At 42.8% G+C, this 25,360-nt stretch overlaps 1 protein-coding gene across 1 annotated transcript in view; it reads left to right on the top strand.

Moving 5' to 3' along the window:
* LOC147732932 (von Willebrand factor D and EGF domain-containing protein-like) overlaps positions 1–25,360 on the top strand; it is a 1,979,930-nt gene that overhangs the window by 1,946,079 nt on the left and 8,491 nt on the right. The window contains exon 22 of the mRNA XM_086955141.1: positions 10,508–10,603. Coding sequence (XP_086811267.1) covers positions 10,508–10,603 — 96 coding nt within the window. The remainder of the gene's footprint in view (positions 1–10,507; positions 10,604–25,360) is intronic.

Below are 25,360 nucleotides of genomic sequence, written 5' to 3'. Positions count from 1 at the left end.
GACTAAAAGTTTGGCGGTGGGGGCTCTGTACAGCTGGATGGTTCGGCAGAAGTTCTCACCTAGCTGAAACTTCCTTAATACTGCATCCAGATAGGGCCAGTTGACCCTATCAAAGGTCTTAGTGGCATCTGGGGTTAATGTAGCCAAGGGCAAGGAAAAGGAGGTGGCGATATCTATAGCTGCGACCAGGTCCCGGGTTAAATCTGCCAACTGGCGCCCCCTTATGAATCCCTTTTGGTCTTCATGGATTATCGAGCCGATCTCGCTTGCCAGCCGTGCTGATAGTACTGCGGCAAAGATCTTATAATCATTATTTAATAGCGAGATCGGCCAATAGGACCCGCAATCAGTTGGATCCTTACCCGGTTTCGGTATAAGAACTATGGTTGCTTCACTCCATGAGTGCGGAGGCACTAATCCATTTGTGAAAATGTTGTTAAATAGCGCTGTCAATGTTGTTACTAGGACCGGACACAGAACCCGGTATATTTCCCCGGGAAGGCAATCTGGCCCTGCCGCCTTCCTTCCCTTGCTTCAGTTGTCCTATCACCTTACTTACTTCAGCCTCCGATATATCTCTATCTAGGCGTTCTGTCTGATCACCCGTTAGGGTGGGCAGTTGGATCCTGCTTAGCCATGAGTTTCTTGCCGGGGGGTCATCTTCGATATCCTCTGTGTAAATTTTTTGAAAGAACTCCTGAAAAGTGCAACCAATCTCCGTGTTAGTAGACCTGACAGTAGAGTCCCCCTCTTTTCGAATTCCACTTATAAACTTTTTAGATTTGTCTGTTTTGATCTTCCAGACTAAGACCTTACCAGCTGCCTCCCCATATTCAAAATTCGAGATCTTACTTGCCGCCCACCTCCTCTCTACTCTTTCCTGTAATACTTTGTCCAGCTCTGATTTCACCTTAGCCCTCTCTTCTTGCTCAACCGAGGGTTCCCCTGAGGTACCACACCTCCTATCCAAGCTATCTAGTTCTCGTTCTAAATTCCAGATTTTTTCTCTATAGAACTTTCCTCTATATGAGGCTCGATTCGTAATATACCCTCTTAAAAAAGCTTTAAGGGTTTCCCATACAGTGCTAATTCCTGCTGAATCCAAATTGATTTCTAGGAATTTAGCCACCTCCTCTGATAGCAGGTTGGTCTCGCCTGATCTAACAAAATCGTCCCATCAGATGACCAAGACAAGTGTTTTTTCTGTTGGGTGACAGTCAGGGAGAAGGCAATTGCTTAATGATCTGAGAGATGAGGGGGGAGATACCGTAACCCCTTCACCTCCTCTTTGATATTATAGCTAAAGAGTGCATAATCTATCCTTGAGCTGTGTCTACACTTAAGGTTCCTGTATGAGACCCCGGGAGCAAGACCCGCCCTTTCTCTCCAGACGTCTGCCAACCCCACTGACGACATGATGGACATCAGAATGGGCCTTGATTTGGGTGATCCCATCGCTCTGGAGCTTCAGGACTTGTCGAGCTTGGGATTCAAAACAATATTAAAATCTCCCACCCATATAATAGGGTCATTCAGAGTGACTAAGGCCCCTTGGATTTTTTGAAGGTAGGACAGATTGTCTTGGTTTGGACCATAATAACCTACCAAGATATATTGTTGACCGTCTAGCCGCATATTACACACCAACCACCTCCCACTAAGGTCCTCCTCATATGCCAAGATCTGTGCTTTTGCAGATTTTTTAAACATAATGAGTATTCCACGGATGAAAGCAGTCTGGTTTGTGCAGATGAATTTGTCCACCCACCTCTGCGTTTTCATGATTGTTTCAACCTCATGTTTGAGTAGGTGTGTCTCCTGTACCACTATGACCTGTGCTGGGGAGTCCCTAAAACATTGCAAGATTCTATGCCTCCTCCCCTTCACTCGCAGACCATTAATGTTCCAGGATAAAAATTGCACTTCAGTCATGTTATCTTTTTATACCCCCTACCATTAACTGGATAAAACACTCTCAGAAAGTGATTGCGGTGATTGGAAAATAATTTGGAATAATCCCTCCCCCCTCCCCTGGAAAACCCCCCCTCACTTCTCCTGGCATGTTGGTTCGCCAGGTTTACGTTGGTGAGTTGGACTCTTACTCTATCAACCACCTATAGAAACTCAGTTTACTTGCTATACTTTATAGTTTTATGTAATTGTGTGTCCCCTTATTAACTACATACGGAGAGAAAAGAGAACAAAAAAGAAGAAACCCAGGGAGAGTCCCTCATTCCTATTTTCACTTCCCCGCCCCTTCCTTCAATCTTCATCTTCCTCTCTTCCTTCCTCCCTCTCTTTCAGCTTTGATTTGAATTTGGATTCTCTCCTTGTTTTTAACTTCTGTCATAGCTTTTACTCAATTCTATTGTATTCTCTTATATATTTTTATTTTTTCCTATTATTCTCTTTCCCCATTAAGTGTAAAAGCCCATGGGTTTTATTCCTCATGATTTTTTTTTCTTTTTCTTTTTTTTTTTCCTTCAATGTTGTTTCCTTTTTTTACCTATATATAAACCCGTGGGCTCTAGTCTTTGTATAACTGGGCCTCCACCTCCAACACCTGTGGTAGTACCTTGAAGTAAGCACGCAACAAGGGTGTTATTCGTGACACCAGGGCCCCCTTACGTTTACTCCTCGCCTGAATATAGGACTCAGGACTCACTTTAGCCCTCTGCCCTGCTTCCCAGATTCCACCTGCGCAATCAGTAACCCCTTTGACTCCCCCCCCCGCAACTTCACTGTGCCCGTCAGTCAGCTCAGGGTTAAAGTCCTCACAGCACTCCTTTGCTCCTAAGCCTTCTCCCCTCCTCCTTCCTTTGCCACCTCTCTTCTTCAGGGGGGCTGTCTTTTTTTTACTGCTGGTATTGATAGTATTAATGGGGGATTGCAGTGGATTTTTTGGGGATTTTAAATCGGGGAATGTCTTTAAACTCCCACCTCCCTGCAGGTCATCCATCCACCCCTTCTCCTTACTGACACTGGTGCTGCTGCTGCCACCACCGGTATCAAGCTCGCCAGCAGGGGGTTCAACTGCACTGGGTCTCTGCCTTCTCTCTTCTCCCACTGCTTCTGCTTTTGATTTCAGCCTCTGTGCGGCGTCTTTCACTGCCTCGAGTCCACTGTCCGTGTCCAACTGGGTCCGGGGGGGTGCAAATATTGGGTGGGTCTTTTCACGCCCTTCTCCCTGTCCCCCGAACTTGAGGCATCCATCCGCGAGCTTCCACCCGGCGTCCTCATCGCAGCTCCACGGCTGCTCGGAACCACTGCTGCAGTGAGAGGGGAGGGGCGGGCAACGCCGGAGCAGAAACCGCAGCCAAACACATCCGCGCCTGACCGGTAACTTCGAAGAGCGTAAAGTATTGGAATTCCAGACGCTTCCAGGGGGTTAAAGGCAAGTTATTCGCAGGTATTTCTCCTAGTTCAAGCCCGATGGAGGAGAGACCATCACCTCCGTGCGATCCACTCTAACTCGCGGCCGCCATGCTTAAAAACTTTGTTGAGAAGATGGCAAGAGGCTTTGTACCCTTTCTATCTCGGCATGGATTGCACATTGCTAATTCTATGATCTAAGATTTTGATAGAAATGCAGATATCTGAGGTGATCAAGTTTAGAGTGTCGTTGGTGTTGAGGGTGTTCTATACCAGAGCTGCTCTCTAGCGAAACTTGGGAACTACCCAGAGTTCTCAGCTTCTTTTTTGCATATATATTGTTAGACTTGGCATCCTTGGTGTGGTTTCCCCTAACGTTTTTGCCTCTGCCTCCTGTCCTCTGCCTCCTGTATGTTTGAAGCAGTGCTGGGTTTCTTTTTTGCTGGCTTAGATGCTTTGGGCACTTTGCCACTGCTGATTAGTGCCAAAGTGCAAGTGCTCCTTGTATAAATTACTGTTACAATTGGTTCTCCCTGATTGGCATGCTTCATTTGCTGGTAAGTCCCTAGTAAAGTGTACTAAGTATGCCAGGGCCTGTAAATCAAATGCTACTAGTAGGCCTGCAGCACTGATTGTGACACCCACCTAAGTAACCCTGCAAATGTAACTCAGACCTACCACTGTACTGTCTGCGTGTAGTTTTGAACTTCCATGCCGACCTGGCAAGTGCACCCTCTTTCCAGGCCCTAACCTTCCCTTTTCTTACATGTAAGACACCCCTCAGGTAGGCCCAAGGTACCCTAATGGGCAAAGTGAAGTGTATGTGAAAGGTAGGGCATGTGCTGGTGTGTATGACATGTCCTGATAGTGAAATACGGTGTATTTTGTTTTTCACTATTGAAGGCTATCTATCCCATAGGATAACATTAGATATATTTTGTGACATCTTACAAGTATAACTTTCAAGCCGGATAAGATAGAGGAATAAAGTTTAGGTTCTTGGAACTCAGAATTTAATAATACATACTTTAGTAAAGATGTTTTTTAAATTGTGTGTTTGAAAATGCCACTTTTAGAAAGTAGTACAAAAGGGGGTGGTGATGGACGGAGCATCTGAATCAATCAAACACTCACACCCAGTCAAAAGATCTGGGTTTAATCCATCACCGTTCTTTAGCCCACTCTGCCACCCCGGTTCAGACATGGCTATATAAAAATCAGTCTGACCCTGTGCCTCATGGGAACAGTCAAGCCCGAACTGCCAAGCCATGTCTTCCCTGGACCGGAAACAAGCTTCTGAGGACCGGTTTCTGGCATTCCAGCCATCTTCAGCCCGGCTTGCTTGAATCCAGTGGCAAAGTGAGCAAGGGACTCACGTCTGAGTAAACCCTGCCACATTTATGGCGGCCAAAAGCGGTACAAAAGGGGGTGGTGATGGACGGAGCATCTGAATCAATCAAACACTCACACCCAGTCAAAAGATCTGGGTTTAATCGATAACCGTTCTTTAGCCCACTCTGCCACCCCAGTTCAGACATGGCTATATGCAAATCAGTCTGACCCTGTGCCTCATGGGAGCAGTCCAGCCTGAACTGCCAAGCCATGTCTTCCCTGGACCGGAAACAAGCTTCCGAGGACCGGTTTCTGGCATTCCAGCCGTCTTCAGCCCGGCTTGCTTGAATCCAGTGGCAAAGTGAGCAAGGGACTCACTTCTGAGTATACCCTGCCACACTTATGGCGGCCAAAAGCGGTACAAAAGGGGGTGGTGATGGACGGAGCATCTGAATCAATCAAACACTCACACCCAGTCAAAAGATCTGGGTTTAATCCATCACCGTTCTGTAGGCCCAGATCTCTGTACTGGGGTGAATGTATGTGTTTTACTTGGCCCTTAAGGCAGGTTCACCCCTAATCTTTTTGATTTTAATCTGTGATCTATGTGGATGATTTTCTGGTCTGTGCGCACTTTTTCCCTGTGTCCCAGAGTAAAGTGCGTGCATGTAGTTAGGCTAGCCTGCTCTCCCATAGGAATGCATGGGGAATGTCTGTGTCCCTAGTAGTTCCTGATGCGTGGGGAGTGCATGCTCGAATTTGGTATGTGTGAGCTCGTGAGAGTGAATGCTTCGCAATGGCGTATGTGGCATGTGTGTGTCATGTGTAGAAATGCCACTTCTAGGACTTGGCATATTAATGTAAAATATGCCTGCTGTGTGATTGGCTGGAGCTGGCTGGTGAGCCTGGCTCTAGGAAGGCTGGATGGGTCTGCCCAGTGGTGAGTGTGAGATTAGCATGTTGATGGCTTGGGAGGAGAGCACCTGGTCCCTGATGGGCCTGGACTTTCCCCACACAATGCTGGCTCCACCCCCTGTAGTACGACTGATGTCCCTAGCCCTGCCAGTGAATGAAATGGGTGGTTGAGCTATCAAGGGTACTTCAAAACCAGCTGCGACTGGTTTTCCCCCACCCTGCACCTACAGACAAAGGGATTTTACAGTATAAGAAGAGGCTGTGTCCCCATACAATTTGGTTCTGCTTTTGGATCCTTGCCAGAGGGGGCTACTGCTGCTGCTGGGGCAAAGAGGACCGCCACTTGGCTTGTCTCCCTGCCTGGAGACCCAGTGTGCTGGCTCTGGCCCTGCCTTGCCCCCCTGCCTGCCTCCAGACCCTGCTGGAGCTTTGCTGTTGCTCATAGCGCTGAGAGTGCTGTTCCCTTGTCCTTTAGCGCTGGGGAGCGCTGCTTATTTTCCTTAGTGCTGAGGAGTGCTTTATTTTGAGCCCTTGGCGCTTGATAGCGCTTTATTTCCCTTCTAGCGCTTCGAGCGCTCTATTTTGTGCAGCCGATGCCCACCCGGCGTTTGCCCACTTTATTGCCGATTTTCGGCAGAGCGAGTGCCCACCTCGCCTTATAATTTTATTCAAAGGCCGGAGCCTACCCGGCATTGCCCGTTTTTATTTACTTATTGGAAGCCGGTGCCCACCCGGCATTGCCCCGTGATCACCGTCGCAGCACCGGGAACGAGAGAGTGCAGCCGCTGACGTCACCCGGAGAGCCGCGCTGTGATTGGTTACAGCTGCCGGAGGCTCGCCGAGCGACTCGCGCATTTATTGGCTGCGAGGACCGGAGTAGCAGGAAGCAGTCTGCCGCGTCCTCGGAGGCTCCCGTGTGAGGAGAGGAGCCCCGCCCTGCTGCTGCCAGGAGGATCCGGTGAGTGGGGCTCAGTGAAGGATCGGGGAGGAGGGCGTCGGGGCACATTGCCGGTGCCCGCCCCTCCCCGTCAAAGTGAAGAGCCGGTTGAGGCTCCTGGGGTATTTCTGTTTTCGAGCCTTGCGAGGCTCGAGGAGGGGCACATTTGTTTTTGAGCCTGAGAGAGGCTCCACCCGCCCGCAATTGTTCTTTTGAGCCCCGAGAGGCTCCTTGGCCACATCTGTTCTGAAGCCCACGAGGCTCCCAGCCCATATTTGTTTTGCGAGCCAGAGAGGCTCTGGGGGCATTTCATTTGTTTAGAGTGCTGAAGCTCTTAGGTGCCAGTCACCTGCGTTCTTGAGCCCACGTGGCTCCAACGTTTGCCCAGCTGTGATTCCCAACTGTCCAGCACTTAGTGGACAGTTGCTACATTTAGGCTTGTGGTTTGTGCTGCCTGCGCAGACCCCCTGACATTGAGACTCAGGGCATTCAGCCCCTTGCGAGGCCAGTTGGCCTGAGGGACAATTCTAGTGTTGTGCTATGTGCACCCAGCGCATTGTAATTTACTGATGTATGTGATTCTTGCGCAAATGTTCTAACCTGCACCTCTGAATGTGTTTAATGCCTCATGTGCAATTGTTTATGTCCCATTACCTTTGCTAAAAGTGACCTGCTTAGGTATTTTATGTTGATCCCCTTTGCTAAATGTGACCTGCTTAGAGGATTGTTTATGTCCCATTACCTTTGCTAAAAGTGACCTGCTTAGGTATTTTATGTTTATCCCCTTTGCTAATTGTGACCTGCTTAGAGGATTGTTGATGTCTAATTACCTTTGCTAAAAGTGACCTGCTTAGGTATTTGTTTAGGTTTCCTTCCCTTTGCTAAAAGCGACCTGCTTAGGTGATGGTATTCCTTCCTTATGTCCTGATGATCAGGTCCTAGTTCCCTGCGTGATTGTCCTACAGTGTTTTGGGGCTGCGTAGGAGGTATTCACTCTTTACCAGTGATTACTGGTTGTGTGCTACATGTACTATTTTGGTGCTAATCATTATATGTTTATGTGCTAAGTGTATACCTACAAGTATTATTTCTAAAAAGTGCCTACCCCTGACAGTGGTCCATGTGGTTCTGTCCTGTACATAATCCCTTGTAAATTCTGCCCGTGCCTGTTGGCACATTGTAAAGTTTGTGTGTTATCTAATGTGTTTTTACTACAATACAAAGGCTATTTTTTATACAACCTTGTGCGGAGTTTCCTTTGTGGTGGGCCTTGGGTGTTGTTGCTGGGGTGCGTGCGCAAATACTTAACTCATACCGTCTTCAAGTTTAGCCTTGCTGCTCGCGCCACGTTACCTAGAGGGTGAGCAGGGGTTATCTTGGCGTGTGACTCCCTTGCCCTGACTTGGAAGTGGTGGTCTCTGACTGACTTTGGCGTGAGCCCTGGCCAGCCAGGGACCCCATTTCTAACAGTATGACATTGTTCTGCATTCTGTCCATCAACTGTGGTTTTTGCATTTGTCACCACGAGTGGGATGGGTATGCTCAGACGTGAGTCCCATGCACTCCACACCACTGGATTCAAGCAAGCTGGGCTGAAGACGGCTGGAATGCCAGAAAACGGTCCTCGGAAGCTTGTTTCCGGTCCAGGTAAGGCATGGCTTGGCAGTTCGGGCTGGACTGTTCCCATGAGGCACAGGGTCAGACTGATTTGCATATGGCCATGTCTGAACTGGGGTAGTGTGGAGTGCAAAAAAACGATGGACTTAGGCCCAGATCTCTGTACTGGGGTGAATGTATGACATTGTTCTGCATTCTGTCCATCAACTGTGGTTTTTGCAGTTTTAGAAAGTAGGCATTTTCTTGTTTAACCATTATGTCTGCCTCTGCCTGCTTGTGGATTGACTGTCTGGGTTTGGAGTACTGTGGACAGCCAGTGGGGAGTTGAGGTGTTTCTGGCCCTTCCTGGATGACTCAGAGCAGAGTTGAATAGACCTTTGCTGCATTTAGAGTAGTGGGAGGATTTTTTCATTGCACCTGAATAGTGCATATCACTCTTGCACGATGCTGTCTTCACCCGCGGTGGTCATACTGCACTAGTGAGGACAGAATTGGTTCGGACTGGGTTCAGAGACCTTTGCACAAAGAAGAACAAAGACAAAATGGGGTATATAATGTAACTAATTAAATACACCTCATAGGATTTCATGACAAATTGCCTGGTAGGAGGGTGACTTAATGTTTACTTATTGTAGTCTATGTGTTTTTTTATATAATGTTAATGTATGTATACTTGTAAAGCGCACTGTTACCTTGTTACATGGCGTCCTGGTGCTGTATACCGCATGGGAACCCGTCCTGGCTTTCCCTGCGAGAGGGCACCCCCAAGGTGAGGCCAGGTATCCCCGGCACTGCTAGGGCCGTTGTGGAGATTAAGCAAGCTATTGCCCATAGTTGCAGAGTGGGACCCATGGTTAGCGTAGGGACCTAGGCGAGAATTATCGAGTCCGCGGACATAGACCCAAGACCCTGCCGTGTCGGGAATTGAACCCTGGTCCCCGGGCCGACTTCTGCTTTAGGGTCTGCCGCTTCTAACCAGTGAGCCACACTTCTCCATGATATATGTAACATTTTTATATACCCTTGTGTGGAGTATCTCTTTGTGCTGTGCTTGTATGTCAAGGGTATGTGTGTTTTACGCAAACACTTTACACCTTGCCTCTGGGATAAGCTTGACTTCTCTGCCAAGCTACCAAGGGGGTGATCAGGGTTATCTTGCGTGTGTAACACCCTTACCCTGACTAAGAGTGGTGGGTGTTGCCTGGTTTATGTGTATACCCTAGCAAGCCAGGAACCCCATTCTGATATATAGACAGAGAGAGTGAGAGTGAATCATATGGATATTGTACAATGACTTGTATATGACATTATAAAATGTTATGACCAAACCATTTTGAAAAGCAGAAAATGGCATCTTAACAGCTCAAATTGTGCATAGTATATCTAGAAATAATAACAAAATAAAGTTACAACAGCTGATGCTGTCTTTGGATATTTTATTGCACAATTTGCAATGGTATAAAAACCCATATTTCACAGAAACTATGAAATATGTAAACATACTTCACAGTTCTCCATGAACTTCGGGTTAGGTCTCACAATCAGAACGAAAGCCCTTATGCCACTCTTAAAGCTTTACCATTGTCAGGGATACTCTGATTATTCTGTGTGCAATTATCTAACGTATGCAGCAAAGAATGGTAATTATTGGGCACATTTTTCTGGCAGCATTAGTTTCATCAATTTGTCCTAGAAATATATATTTTGGTAAATTTGCAAATGATGTGGAAGATGATATGGTAAATGAGGAAACTAGTAGTAATGCTGCAATCCCAGAATAACAACATAACATACACCTATTGATCCTCACCATTGTTCATTGGTTTATAAAAAATGCACTTGTGAAAGTTCAATATTACAATTCCACTTCCAATTAGTGCCCACTGTTGGTACACTTTGATGAAAACATATTTTTCAAGCAAACAACCTCAAGTAAAAGCATGCAATGTAAAAATTTACAGAACAGCAATATGTGTGATATTGTCCTATATTGCCATCTCAGAGTTCTGGTGACATTCCCACATATGTACCATCACCACATAAATCAAACACCATCATAAACCACACAACTATTGTGAAATACAAAACAAGCCATAGCATACTAAAGTACACATACCATGAATTAGGAACACTCTAATGTGATATATGCATGCCATCATTGACTCAAGATAAAGTATTGTGTTTTATTTCAGTTCACACTGTAGTCAGGAAACTAATAGTTTTCAATGTTCAACCTTTCTTTCTTAATGCAGTAAGTGAAAACATTTTTTAGAATTATACATGCTAAACATGATACTTTTTAAAATGTATTTCTATACATTGATTTCTATACAGCTGTGTGCGTGCCTCTTTGTTTAAACCAAGGAGTCTGTGTTCGTCCCAACACATGTTCCTGTCCTCGTAGATTCTATGGATCACATTGTCAACATGGTAAGAATTTTGAAAGATAAATTACCAAATATGCCATCTACTAAATCAATCCAACTATTAGTGAATATATCACATTTGCAGTCATTTTACTTTAAGATTGTTTGTGTACTGTGCGCCTCATTATCCTGTGCATAGCTCTACTGTCTCTTAAAAAGTCTAAGATGTGTGTTTTATCACTTTATATTCCTTAAATCGAGTGCTTTATGTTGCCACAAAAGTACTTATTGTAAGGAATGGGGGTAGGTCATAGGTAGTTGAAAGAGATTATAGGACCACAGTGCAAATGCGCTCTTTCAGACCTGTTAATGCCCTACTTAGTAATAACCCATAGAGTACAGATTTGTGCAATTTACCTGCGCGAGTTGTAAATACATTTGATGTTTCCCTGTAATCACTGAGGTTTGCAGAATTTTTTAAAGGCTCGTTTGTGTTTATTATTATTGATCCTTGCTACCGTTTCTGAGTATGAGGATACTTGCTTATAGGGAAGGCTGGCTTATACTTCTTCAGGTACTCTCCAGAAGATTTAGTTGAAGGGAGATGGGCACAATGGATTCATTTCTCCTAGTGACTGTGACTTTCTCATTACATTCATTTTACAGGCGGAAGAAAACGTGTTATTGATAATGTATGTATTAATTTGTGATTTTAATATAGTGCGAACCATTTTTCATTTTCACCTCATCAATGAATTATGACATCCATTCAGATATAGGTCCAGTACATAGTAGCAAGATAATGCCAGGCTAGATATACACATAAAAGGCGAGAGAACGCTCAAACCTCGCCATAATACATGGAAGCTACTTTTCTCCATTAGTATCTGGTGCCTTGCTCTCATGCATCACATTTAACATTCTGGATTTCTTGAGGTTCCTGAACCCATAAAAGAACTGGGGGTTGTCTTTCTCCAGTGTTTCAGAGCCTGGGGACATAGGGACACATGCATCAAGCTGTTACCCGTTTGCAAACGGGCCGATTCGCTGAATCCGCCCATTTGCGCATGGAAAAAGGTCTTTTCCTATGCATGTATGTTTTTGCAATCGCTATTTAGATAATCACAATTTTTTGTGATTGCCTAAATTGCGAATGCATTAGGGAATTGCAATTTGCTATTCCATCATGCAGATGCACGTAGCCTTTCCCAAATGCGAACTGTGCATTTGGGAAATGCTAATTACCATCCACTTCAATTTTATGTTAATATGTGCATGCTTTGAAAAATGCACAAAAATGCATTTTTCAAAGTGCACGTGCACACTTCCTTTTTTTGTGGGGTGCTTCAGGGGGCCCTAGGCACCCGGACACCCTTGGATTTACATTCACTATTTGCGATTACCAATTTGGTAATCACAATTAGCGAATGCAATACCATTCATTCCCATGGGCACATTATGTGATAGTGATTCACAATTTCCGAATTGATATTACGTAATGTTAAGGAATCACTTTTTTTGTGTAATACCTTTATGCATAGTATTTTGAGATTCCTAAATAGCGAATTGGTAAAATTCATGTGCCCCATAGTTCGACCATTGCCATGTTGAATTCATTTCTAGGTAAAACATTGAGAAGGAGTTGCTTAATGTGGTGGTAAATGATAAGTGTGTGTTTGGGTAGTGACATCGCCATGAGGAGAGGATGTGGTCACACGGCTAGAGCTATGCACTTTGGAGCTCGGGAACCAGTTTGAACCTCGGCATCAGCTCAACATCCTGTGATTCTGGGCAAATCACTTAATCTCCCTGTGCCTACCAAAAAATGAATGTGTCCTTGTGTAACATAACTGTGATCATGTAAAGCGCTCCAATACTTTTGGGTTGCTATATCAATCTGCAACAAAAAGAAATAGGTGCCCCATTTTTAACTATCCTGCCTCTTCCTTGTGCCATACCACAATGATAGCCTCAGCCATAAAATTAAGACACTGCCGTCTTAGCCGGAGAAAACCAGCGTTGTTTCCTACAAGTATTTGATTTTTCCAGAATGGTGTGCTTCTTTAGTTTACTTTCATGCTGTGCTATTAAAAGAGTCGCTTCTATTTTTCTGTGTAAGTCTAGGTCATGGAACGATATAGAATTATATAGTTGCGGGTGAACTCAGGACAAATACCTCACAGTGCTTGAAAGTGGATCAAAAAACAATTCGGAAAGCATGTTTTTCAAATCCAGTTCCTTTTCTCTGCATCATCAGTGACCGAAATCCTGGTTTTGAAAGGGTATGACATCACCTCAAATTCTGCTCCAACCCCAGAGTTTTATTTTGGGCAACAACCACTTTGTTGCTGTTCTATGAGCCTGGTTCTTTCTGTTGCTTTCTTCTTGCATATTTTACCTTACTTGCATTGGTCTTTAGAATGGTCCCGGGCCCTTTTTTTCATCTCAGGTTAGTCACGATAAATTGAAGGTTGGACCAGTGCTGTTTCTGTCCCCATGGCAGGTAAGAGTTGTGCTTTCACTGTGGATTGGTATTTCCGTGGAATAATCCATCCACTAAAGGAATCTCTCTTTGATTGACCTCATTGTCACAAGGTCACAAGTTCAAATCCTGGTAGATCCAGTCAGTCTTTCATTATTGGAGGGATCAGTGAGTTTGGTGGCAACAGCCTCTCTTATTCAGCACAAAACGTCCTCTTGCTCTCCTGCCCCAATGGCTAGTCTACATTAAACGTATCTCTTTTCTTTAAGAGAGATTTTAAACATTGGAAGGAATATTCTATGTGTTCATTAAGCTTCAGAGGTGACATTGTTGTACTTAACTGGCCTTTTAGAGTGCAGTCTGAAGTAAATAGTGATCAACAGAATTGTCAAAGAAAAGTGCCAAATTTGTATTGTGTAATGGGACCCAGCTCTTACATGGCATGGCATGGCATGGCGTGCATCTGAGATATTCGAGGATGCCATTTAGGTCCCTTTGTCCCTGTGATCCCCCTAGTTGCTTTTCTCGCACTTGCGAAATTACAAAAATTGCAATTCTGCACAAGAAATCTCCTAGCAAGCAGCATAGACCTTCTGAAAATGATGATTTTTATCAGAATAACTCCTCAGGTTGACATTTGCCTGCACTTTTTTGGATTTGAGGCCTTTTGATTTTCTTTGGATAACTTTTGGATTAGAAATCAACTTTCTCATATAAGCTTGGTGGGGCATTACAGTTGCTGTAATGCTGTTCTGCAGAAAAACGAGTTTTGCAAAAGTGAAAGCAGGTTCAAAAGTTCAAACTCATCATTAGTAACCGTTCCCTGTAGTGCTTCCTGACAAGGGCCCCTCTAGAGTTCAGATGCTAGTTGCAACAATTGTATGACTCTGCTCTGACCCTCACAGCAGGCTCATAGAATAGCTACAAGTAGGCCACAAAGGTCCTGGAGAAAAAAAATTGCACTGCAACAGAAAGCAAATTACAGATAAGGAAGCAGGTGCCAGACTGGAATTTTAAAACAGTGACACATTAATAAATCAACCCCAAATTAATTCATGTCAGTTGAAGCAGGCAGGTGTGCTTGCTTTTTCCCCCCATAATCTACAGTGATGATGAACCAGAGGGTGGCATTGATGTACCAGAGGGTGGAATGGGTAAAACAGAGGGTGGCAGGGGTGACACAGAGGGTGCTGGGAACCTATGATGATGAACCAGACGTAGAAACAACATAATCGTGACCGTTGCGAGCCGACATGTAAGTTCGCAATTGCGAACTGGTACAAAACCCTCGCGAACTGTCAGAAATCCTTGCTAACTGGCAGAAATCCTTGCGAACACAAAAAAAAAAAAATTCGCAAGAATTTGCGGATTTTGCGGATTGCGAGTTCGCAAATTCGCAAAATTTGCGAACGCCAGATTCGCAAAATTCGCCCATGCTTAGTCTATCTTAACTTCTCTTTTTTGTGCTGAGATTGTTCTTAATTGTACATGAATGTTAGCGAAAAAAGGGAAGTGGTTGGAAAATGGAGACCCTCACCATTCACTGCTTGTACCATCACACATTACATCACTCATGATATGCTCCTGATAACACCCTAATGACATCTGAAATTACAACCTTGATAACAATACTGTGCATGACAAGGGCACAAGTCTATCTTAGAGATGAAAAATTCATGTCTAGTTTGCACCTCTCGCTATTTCGTGAGTTACATCTAACACACATCTAGGCTCTATAATACAGATGACAGAAGCCAAGTTAGAGTGATGCTATAAATATTACCTTCAGGATATTATCTGAGTTGACAGCCTTTACATATTGAATCCAGTTCTACACAAGTTTTGTCAAATTACAGCAAGGACTCCAACCAGAAATATTGTCCAAACTGTGTTGTACCTTTTTTAGCTTTAACTGATCTTTACCAGAATTATAGATGCAATATTCTCAATATGGTTCTTTCCAGCAAAGATAGTAAAATAGCTTCAAGAGACAAAGTCCTAGGATAAAGTAGAATGAAATTCCATTATTTTAAAAACCGTACTATATATTTAAATATTGACTCCAAGTTTACAAGAATGAACAAATCTACAGAACAAACATATTTCTCCCCGTCCGTTATGAATAATTTTGCCCATCTGTTGTTCAAGTGAATATTACCTAATGTATTACTGTATGCTTAGTAATGCATTAGCATATGAGACAATACAACGATAAGCAATATTTGAGCCTTGCATGACCTTATTAATACCAGTGGGGTAGATGTACAATCTACACAAAACTGGTGACTTGTAAAGATATAGGAGATACATTGGCCAAACTACAGCACTAAGCGCTCTGATACCCGACTCGGGTCTAGTTCGCTCTATTTAAAACTGTGATCAGCTTATGCCTAAATAACTGACCTATTGTTGTACGTATCAAGTCTTCCAGCACAAAGACCCTTTTCATTTCAGTTTGAAGACATATGTTAAATAATCTAAGTGTATAAGCCAAGGTAACCATTAAACTCTGCTCCATGTCAATTTATTGCTGTAATGGATACCAGGATACTTGCATTCTTCTGCATCCTTTGATCCCAACCTTTCATAATCCTTATAGAACTACATTTGTATCTGTCGAGAATCAAAATCTGCTAGTGGCACAATGCAGGCGTGCTACAAAATTTGTTTTATTTATTAAATTGTTTACTTACCTCCAATTATCTATATTCCAGCTTTAACCCCCCCCCACCCTGCCCCTCCCCCGCCCTGCCTTTCTGCCTTACCGGCACTCCCTCCACGGGCCGTGGCTGCTAGCATGCCCTTAAATGCAAGGAATGTAACTCTTGCCTTTTAATCATGTGTTGAAGACTTTTTACGATGCTTGACACTTTTTGTGATGGCAATGACTCCCTAATACTTAGTGACCTTTTCTCACAGTACATTCAAAACTTCATTATTTACAAATCTCTGTGCGAGAGAAATGCTCACCAGAGGAAAATAGTATGTCCCAAATTCACAAAGTTTTTGCCTTGATTTTCATTACATTTTTTAACACTAGCCGACACAAAAGCCTGGTTAGTATTTACAAACCAAAACAGAAGCAGGGTTTGAGTGGGTAGGTAGGAAGGTGACGTCTGCCCAGAGTGCAGGGCTTGTTACTATTTCATATTTAATGGGACAGTGCGTACAGGAAGGTGTTAACCTTGAACCCCTAGGTAAAAGACCAGAGAACGAACCTGTGCACACGTTTTAAAGATTTAAAGCAAAGTAAGTACTTTGTCTATTTGGGGTCCAACAACACTTATACAGTACATGTATACACTTTATGCCATGCAATAAACGTTCAACATGTGCTTTTTGTTCTTCTTTTATTCTTGAGAGAGTGCCCAGCAGAAGAAGGTTCTTCCGGTCCCAGACGCTGCGATCGTGTGTGTGGACCAGCGTACTCGCTTGGTCAGTGATTTCCCTATTCACGCTTTGGAACCTTCATCCGGTTTTCTTCATTTTACTCCACCTCCTTGGCAGCCGGGATGGAAGTACAACCGGCAGAGAGATAGCAAACCTTCATTAGTTGCCTAAAGCCCTAAAGAAGTCTTGGGTTACACATCCAGACGAAACACGTGTTGGCTGGGCAATCTCTCAAGAATAAAAGAAGAACAAAATGCAAATGTTGATCATTTATTGCATGGCATAAAGTGTATACATGTTCTGTATAAGTGTTGTTGGACCCCAAATAGACAAAATACTTTGCTTCAAATCTTGCACAGGTTCGTTCTCATAGTATTTACAAACCAACTCAAATTGTGATTTGTACAGTTTTGTCACCAATTGTAAAGCAATGCAACACATTGCATTGGCACATTGCTCCTGATACTGTGCCCGCATAGGCACAGAGCTACTTCTTTGTGTGTATGGAACAGATTTGCTCTCCCCAGTTCATACAACGAAGTTTAGCAACTTTGCTTGCTGTACTATGTTGCATAAACTCTTTGTAAATCTGGAACTATATTTTTGTCTCATCTATTCACTACCACGCATAGTAATATGTTGTACATGTTTGATACTGCAAAGGCAGATGTACATCGTGTTTTAATATTGCCTCCTAGAATACTACATCAAGTTCTTACAGACTCTCTTGACAGCCAACAGATTGCGTGAACAGTTCCGAATATCGTTAATTAACACTATCTGATAATTGCTTCCTGAAAATAGTGTGTAAGACGTTCTGTTCTTATTTCACTACTTGAAAAGGTCAGATGTATGTGAGCCATTAATTGTAATGTTCTATTTATTATGCATTAAAGACATTTAACATTTTTGTACAATTTTCAATTTTGCATCTGTTAAATCATTTTGTTAAACAAATACTTCAGAAAATACGCTTGTCTCTCAAGATTCCTGAAAAAAAACTTGGCCTTAGCTGTAAGGCCATTTGGTATTGGAAGTCTGTTTCATTCAGCTACAGAATAAAAGGACAGTAACAAAAAGTACGACGAGGTAAGCATGTAAACTACTCAGAAGATTGCAAATTCTTCACATTTATGCATAATGTGATGGGGATCGCACACCATTCCATTACTTGTCACCTTGTTATTTCAAAGATTCCATCCAGATACTCTCTCTGGAGTTATATTTCGTGATGGTATTAGAAGAGTTTCATTGAAGGTTACTTATGGAGTTTGGTAGCTAAAATGGAGGGGGGAGCTCTGTCTGTAAATGGTTCAGTGACGTAACGAAATCGGCCACATCCATCATCTTATCACACCCAGATGTCAGTTGATCACAATAACATAAAACTCAACCATTATTTCCCTCAAACTGATAATGTTTTGAATGTCGCGTACAAACTCAGGAGGTGCGCATTGTACTTTCACAAGGGACTGGCCAAGGGTTAAATGCAATAGTTAAAAAGCTGAGGTTCCACCCATGAGTTAAACTTGAGCCATACTCAGTCAATATGGCCTACGCAAGTAGAGACTTTCACTACAGTGGCTACTAAGAAACTAGGACATAAACGAAGGAATTGAGACACAAAGGAGGATGTAGCCTAAGGGCTATGGTGGATGAGCTCAACTCTGAGGAACCAGGTTCGAAACTTTGCAATGACGCTCAACATTCTGTGATTCGAGGCAAATCACTTAATCTCCCTGTGCTTAAAAAAAATGCGTGCCCTTGTGTAACCAACTGGTGCTCATGTAAAATGCTCTGGTACCTTTGGGTCAAGTTGTCTTTATATAATACTAAAAATACGTCTTTTCCTCTCCATAACTAACTTCTTTTGACAACACTTGACCTTTCCTTCCGCTAATGCACACCAACAGCAAAAGGGCAATATTCTAATGGTTTTCATTCACGCAGGACACCTCTGTGTACCTTCTTTTAAGAAAGTACTCTGCAAAGTGAGTACATGTGACTTAGTATTTCTTCGAGTTAATTAATGTATGTACTCCAGACAGCACAGCTGGGAAACAGAAAGAGGAATTCTGTGTTCAGGGTTACCGACCTTTGCATTCAGCAGCGCACGAGTAACTCGTACAGTCATTGAGTAATTCACACACAACTGTGTCCTGCATGAATGCACACTGGCATGTAATGTCTACAGAAGCGAATCAGCGATATGACAGAAACTTTGCAGTTGTATCAAAAAATATTCCAAAATTACTTGCACCATTTTTACAGCTTGTATAAAACAGACTCTGCGCCCCAGATTTACTAATGCTTTGCAACCAGTTTGCATCAATCCGTCACAAATTGTTGGAGCAAACCTGGATTTGTGCAACATTGCACCATATGCTACTTTGCACTACTTTGCTCTACTTTGCATCCAGCAGGCATGCCATGGGTGGGACATGCACATTATCATGCACTCTCATCTACATTTTGACACTAATCCCTATCTAATAACATGTATAGACATGAATTTCTGCCAAAACCTTTATCCTCCTTGAGGCAGGCATAACAAGGACAAATGTTTTAAATTCTCCTTATTTATCCCACTTTACATATGTTCTGCATTGTACAGCGCCCATACAAATTGGGAAATATCTTTTTTAAGTTCAAATAAAGTTTATTGAGCAAAAAGAGGTGTCAATATAATAAACATAAATGGTACAGAAAAGAAGCAAAATAAGCTAGAAAAACATTACATAAATATCAGAAAAAGAAAAAAGTACACTGGTTATGGAAATAAGTAATGTTATACAAAACAGTAGTAAAATCTGTTATACAGGGAAGTATTTAGAAACTGTAAGGTCAATCAAGGAGGTTTGGGGACTCCTTGCTGAATAGGTGATAAATGAGATGATTTTTTAGCAGAGGCATCAAGATATAATGTTATCGCGAGCCATAAATTAGTGTGTTTCATTGCCATATGAGGAGGAAAAACAAAGGCAGTATCCAACCCATGATTATGACAAACATTATACCACCATGCCGTAATCGATATATTTGTAAAATCCTTCCAGTTAGCAGTAATTTGTTGGAATGCAACCACTATCAGTAAATCAATAATTTGTACATCAAAAGTCACATGGTCCCAACATGGGGAAAGACTACCTAGAAAAATGTGGATAAAAGTAAAAGGGATGCGGGTGTGGAAAATGTCATTAATTTGGGTCCAAATTCGCTTCCAGAAGTCATGAACGATTGTGCAGGAGAAAAGCATGTGAAATAAAGTAGCAGTAGGTGTAGAGCAAGACCAACAGAGGTCAGGAACAGAGGAAAATCTTTTATGAAGCAAATGTGGTGTAAAAAGGAGTCTATTATAAATGAAAAATAGAGTCTGAGTTAAAGTTGCAGATCTGGAGGATTTGCGAATTTTGACCCATATCTTATCCCATAGTGAAGTAGGCCAAGAAGTAGCAAAGTCACATTCCCATTGTTCCTCTACTTTAGACTTTAAACGAGGCAAAGGAGTGAAGCGAAGAAATGCGTAGATAAGAGAAGCCTTGGAATAAACAGCCAAAAAAGAGTGACGTGTGAGGCGGGATTAGGAGACGAAGAGAGATTGTGAGAATGCAGAATTTGGCTGTAGGTAGACATTACCGCTTCCTTAAGTATAAGATAGTTACGAGCAAAGAAAGCAGGTAAACCAAAAGAGTGGCGCAACATGGAAAAAGATAAAAAGGTGGAATGAGAGAAAAGTTGAGAAACCCAAATTAAACCCTTTTGCCTCCAAGATTTCCTATAAAAAGGTTTGTTGTTAATGAGGATATTGTTATTGTGCCAGATGGTAGAGGATAGAAAATCAGCAACAGAGGAAGGGGGGGTCGGGAGGAGGCTAAGAGTAGCTTGACTGTAAATTTATGTATGGGGATGGATGGTAACTGTGGTTTGCAAGAAAAAGATAGAAATTCGGCAAAAGTAAAAGTAGAAAGAGAAAGACGTTCTACAGTGACCCACAAATGACAAGGATCATCAGGGTCTCGTAGCCAGAAGGATGCCTGGCGTAAAAGGAAAGCCTTGTGATAAGTCGGAAAGTCAGGAAAATTGACACCTCCTTCAGATTTAGGACAAGTCAATCTGAGAAGAGACATACAGGGTTTTTTGCCTGACCAGAGAAAAGAGGAAAGAATAGCGTTAATCTTCCTAAAGAACTTAATGGGAATAGAAACAGGAATATTAGAGATGGTGTACAAAACAATGGGAGATAACATCATTTTAATAGTGTGAAGGCGTCCCCACCAAGAAAGATAGAGTGGGTGCCATTTAGTAGTGGGATCAGTCAAAGTGAGACCGTATCTGTGATGGAGGGAGTGACATGTAAACCTAAATATTTGATATGAGAAGAGCTCCAAGTGAAATTAGAGTCAACAAAATCAGGTTTAAAGGTATATTTTGTGAGGGGTAAAATTTTGCACTTATCATTGTTCAGCTTATACCCAGAAATCTGCGAATACTCACGAACTTTAGAAAGAAAAGTGGGAATAGAGACAGTGGGGTTGGAGATAAATAGCAAAATGTCATCAGTGTAAGCAGCAAGCTTAATATGAAAATGTGAAGTCTGAAAGCCGTGTATATCAGGATTTTGTCTGAGTTTGGAAAGGAAGGGCTCCAAAGCTAAATTGAAGAGAAAAGGGGATAGAGGGCAACCTTGTCGAACGCCTCTACCTAAATCAAAAAAGGAGGAAACCAGACCATTTGCGCAAACCGCTGCTATAGGATTGGAGTAAAGAAAGGAAATTAAGGACACAAATTTGGGACTAAAACCAAACCATTTGAGGGCAGAGAAAAGGTAGGTCCATTCTACCATATCAAATGCCTTCTCTGCATCCAGGGCAATAGCCGCCAGGGAGTCTGGAAAGCGTGGGGATTTAGACAAAACATTAAAAAGAAGTCTAGTGTTATCAGTAATAAAACGTCCCTTAGCAAAGCCAGATTGCTCGGGCCGAGTAACTCAGGCAAAACGGGGTCTAAACGAGCTGCAAGAGATTTGGCATAAATCTTATAATCAATGTTGACAAGGGAAATTGGTCTATACTTTTTGCAATATCGAGAATCTTTGCCTTCCTTAGGAATAATGCAAATATGAGCATCAGCAAAGGTACCTGAAGAGCCGCCCAAGGTAACAAAGGAGTCAATAAGAGAATGTAATTTGGGTATTAGCAATTTGGAGAAATGAAGATAAAACTCAACAGTAAAGCCATCAGGCCCCGGAGCTTTATCCTTTTTGAGAGAATTGAGAGCGGAGAGTAATTCCTGCTGGGAGACATCAATGGGGAAATGGTCTGTTTGACGAATGGTAGAGAAAAAATCAGAGAGAGATTGAGGGGAAGGATGAGTTTCAGAGGAATAGAGGGTTGAGGAGAAACGAGAGAATTCATCAAGGATATCAGTGTCTTTATGTCGAGGGACATCATTCTCAGCAAATACAGATTCAATATTTAATTTGTTATGTTTGATTTTGAAATAATTAGCTAGAATTTTCCCTGCTTTGTTTTTCCCACCATAAAATTTGGAACTAGATTTCAATAAGTAAAGGGAAGCATCCTCTGTAGATTTCTTGTTAAATTTCAACTTGGCATCAATCAGCTCTGTCAAGCTTTCCTTCGAGTGAGAGGTATAGTAGGAGTGCTCCAGACTCTTGATTTTACGGAGAAGGTCACTAGTATATTTACGAGCAACCTTCCGTTTTGCAGAAACATAACGGATGATGAAATCCCTAGCTGTGGCCTTAAAAGCATCCCAAATAGTGTGAGTAGGAATAGACGGGGTATCATTGAAAATAAAATATTCATTAAAAAATTCGGTAAAAGAGGTGCTAAATTTGGGATCTAAAAGTAAGGAATTATTGAAACGCCATCTCTTTGGTACAGTAACTTTGGGTATAATATCAATATCAATATGGATAGGAGCATGGTCAGATAATAGAATAGGACCAATTTCTGCATGAGTAAGGTATTGTGCAAGATGGTGGGATACAAAAATATAGTCAATGCGCAATTTGGGAATGGTGGGAGGGAGAGTAAAAGGTAAACTCTTTAGTGGTTGGGTTACATAAACGCCAAGCATCAATAAGATTATGCTGTGAAATAGCGTGAGTAAAAAGTTTATGGGACTTGTTTGGGATGAAGGAGGCTTTGGAGTTTCGGTCTAAAAAAGAGTCAAGAGGCTGATTACAGTCCCCCGCTAAAACAAAATGATCATCAACGAGACTGGTGATGCGAGTAGCCATCTCGTGCCAAAAATTCAGATGACCACCTGTGGGGGCATAAATATTAAGAAGTGAGAGTGGAACACCCCTCAAGGAAAGTTTGACAAATGACCATCTACCATCAGAGTCTGAAGCAGTGTCTAAAATGGAGTAAGTAAGAGACTTACGAATAAGAATAGCAACATCATTCCGCTTACCATCTCCGGGAGCAAAATGTACCTCTCCCACCCAACCTCTTTTAAGCTTAACATATTCTGCATCAGATAAATGAGTCTCTTGTAAAAAGGCAAAATCCACATTCAATTTAGCAAGGTGAGAAAGGATTCTTAATGGGGTCTCTTAATGAGAGAGTTAAGACCTTTAACGTTCCATGAAACAATACGTACTGACATTTAAAAAAAGAAAAATAGATAAAAGGAAAACAACTGCAATAAGAGTGAACCTCAAAAACATGAAAGTACAGGACGATGAAATAAGAAAAAGCAAAAGAGATGATAAGATATAAAATAGATGAACAGGGAGAGATTGAAAATGAAAGAGAAAAAGTGATACCTCGAAAAAGAGAACAAGAAGAAAGGAAAAAGGGAGGATAAGATAAGGATAGGAATGGAAGTAAACATGTGAAAAAGGGAAGGAAACATACTTACAGGTAGGGGAGGCGAGGGAACACAAGCAGGAAGAGAACCAAACGTATAAGGAGGAGGGGGTAGAGCCAACTGGAGGAGACAAGACGGGTGGGGCTTGCGAACCGCCCGGCTGGGGAAACACGGAACATAATGTATCATCTGTGGAAACAAGAGGAGAGCGTTAGGGGAAAACAAGATAACAATGAGAAAAACTACGCGAAGATCATACAAATATAGGTAGCATAAATAAAGGGGAGAATAAACAATGAACATTATGAACATCAAGAGCAACATGAAGAAAGGGAAGAAAAACACAATGCACGGGTAACTATGATAAAACTGGTAAACCTGTGCATAAACCTATGCAAAACAGCACAAGACTGCAAAAAAAAGACAACATTAGCCATAAGAGTCAAGGAGGAAATGCAGAAGAAGGACCAGAAGTATCCATGTTAGCGGCTTGACATGAATTCAGGAAGCTCCGGAGTCGTACAGGATCGTCGTAGGTCGTCGTCTTGTTGTTGTGCATGACCCTAAAGAGACAGGGATGGAAAAGTCCATAACGAGCACCAATGGATCGAAGTTCAGGTCTCATGTCCAGAAAGGCTTTGCGACGGTTGGCCGTGGCTCTAGCATAATCCTGCGCGAAGAACAAGGGGGATCCAGACCATGTAAGACGAGGAGAGGCTCGAGCTGCTGAGAGGACCTTTAAAAGGTCAGTATAATGTAGGAAGTACATGATGACGCCTCTGGGCTTCTCCGAGGTAGAAGTAGACGAAGGAGCTCGACCGAGCCTGTGAGCCCTTTATATATTGAGCACAGTGTCCTCCGGAAGATGTAGGAGTTTAGGAAGAAAGGACTTGAAGAAAGTAATAGGGTCACTACCCTCCCAACCTTCCACAAGGCCGTAGATGCGCAGATTATTGCGTCTATTTCTGTTCTCAAGGTCCTCAACCTGCTTTTGAAGAGAGGAGATCTGGGAATGCATGTGCGCAGTTTTGGCAGAGGATTCCTGAAGAGAAGAAACACTGTGTTCCACCGATGCGACCCGTGCTTCCATTTGAGTCCAGTTGTCAGTTAGAACCTGTAATTTAGCATTAGTCTCTTCCATAAAAGGGCAGAGTGCCCTTATCTCTTCCAACAACAAATCAATAGATGTGGGTGGAGCAGAAGCAGATGGTAAGGGGGGGTCTTTTTTCAGTCGTTTAACTGTAGTCTTCCCGTTGGGCTGAGGAAGGGATTCCATGGTCGGCTTCGACATAAGAACAGGAGGTTCTTGAGAAGCTTCCAACTGGGCCAGTGCTGAAAAAAATGTTGAATTTTTGATAAAAGTGCACTTTGAGGTGTTACTGGCGCAACTCGTTGTAAGTTTGCCCATCAGGTTATCAATTGTCACCAGAAGCACAACCAGAGGGTATGCAATAGGAGAGAAAAAGACCCCTTATCTTTCAGAATGAATAGTCAGCATTGGAATAAAAATTAGAGAACACAGCAAGGAAGGGTTAAAATGACGACTCAAAAGCAGAGCAAAAATAGCAAGGTCAACAATCAGAAGCAGGGGCACTTGAGGCTGAGAAAGTAAAAAGCCGCCCGCAACAGGGTTGAAGCCTCTGACCAGTAAAATCTGGAAGCCACATATAACATGCTGTGCTGTGAATAAGCGTAAAGAATTAGCTGCCAATGAAGAGAGTAACTAATAAAAAACAGGTCAGCAAAGGCACAATCAACTGTAATACGTAGAAGAAGCAAAGCAGGTAATTAGGTGAAACTGCGCAGGCAAACCAGGACTGAAGGAGCCAGAAGGTAATGAGGAGACAAAATGGCCCCATGTGTGGAAAGGAAAAAAATAATGTCACTTTGAACCAGAGTGGAATGTTGTTTGAAGCAAGGAAAGTCATTTAGTGGAATCGTGATGACCCATTATGAGGGGAGAAGAAGGCTTCAGGCATTTCAAAAGATGTGCAAAAGCGCCGATTTTTCACCTGTGAGGGACGTCTTGCAAAGGGAGCTGCACAAAATGGCGGCTGCGGCCGTCATAGAGCCGTGTCCTGGAAAGCGTAGATCAGAAATGATGGTAAA

This window comes from Lissotriton vulgaris, chromosome 2_1 (genome assembly GCF_964263255.1).
Source record: "Lissotriton vulgaris chromosome 2_1, aLisVul1.2, whole genome shotgun sequence".
Classification (NCBI taxonomy): domain Eukaryota; kingdom Metazoa; phylum Chordata; class Amphibia; order Caudata; family Salamandridae; genus Lissotriton; species Lissotriton vulgaris.
The sequence above is the reverse complement of the archived record's forward strand: the minus strand, read 5'-3'. Positions and strand labels throughout refer to the sequence as shown.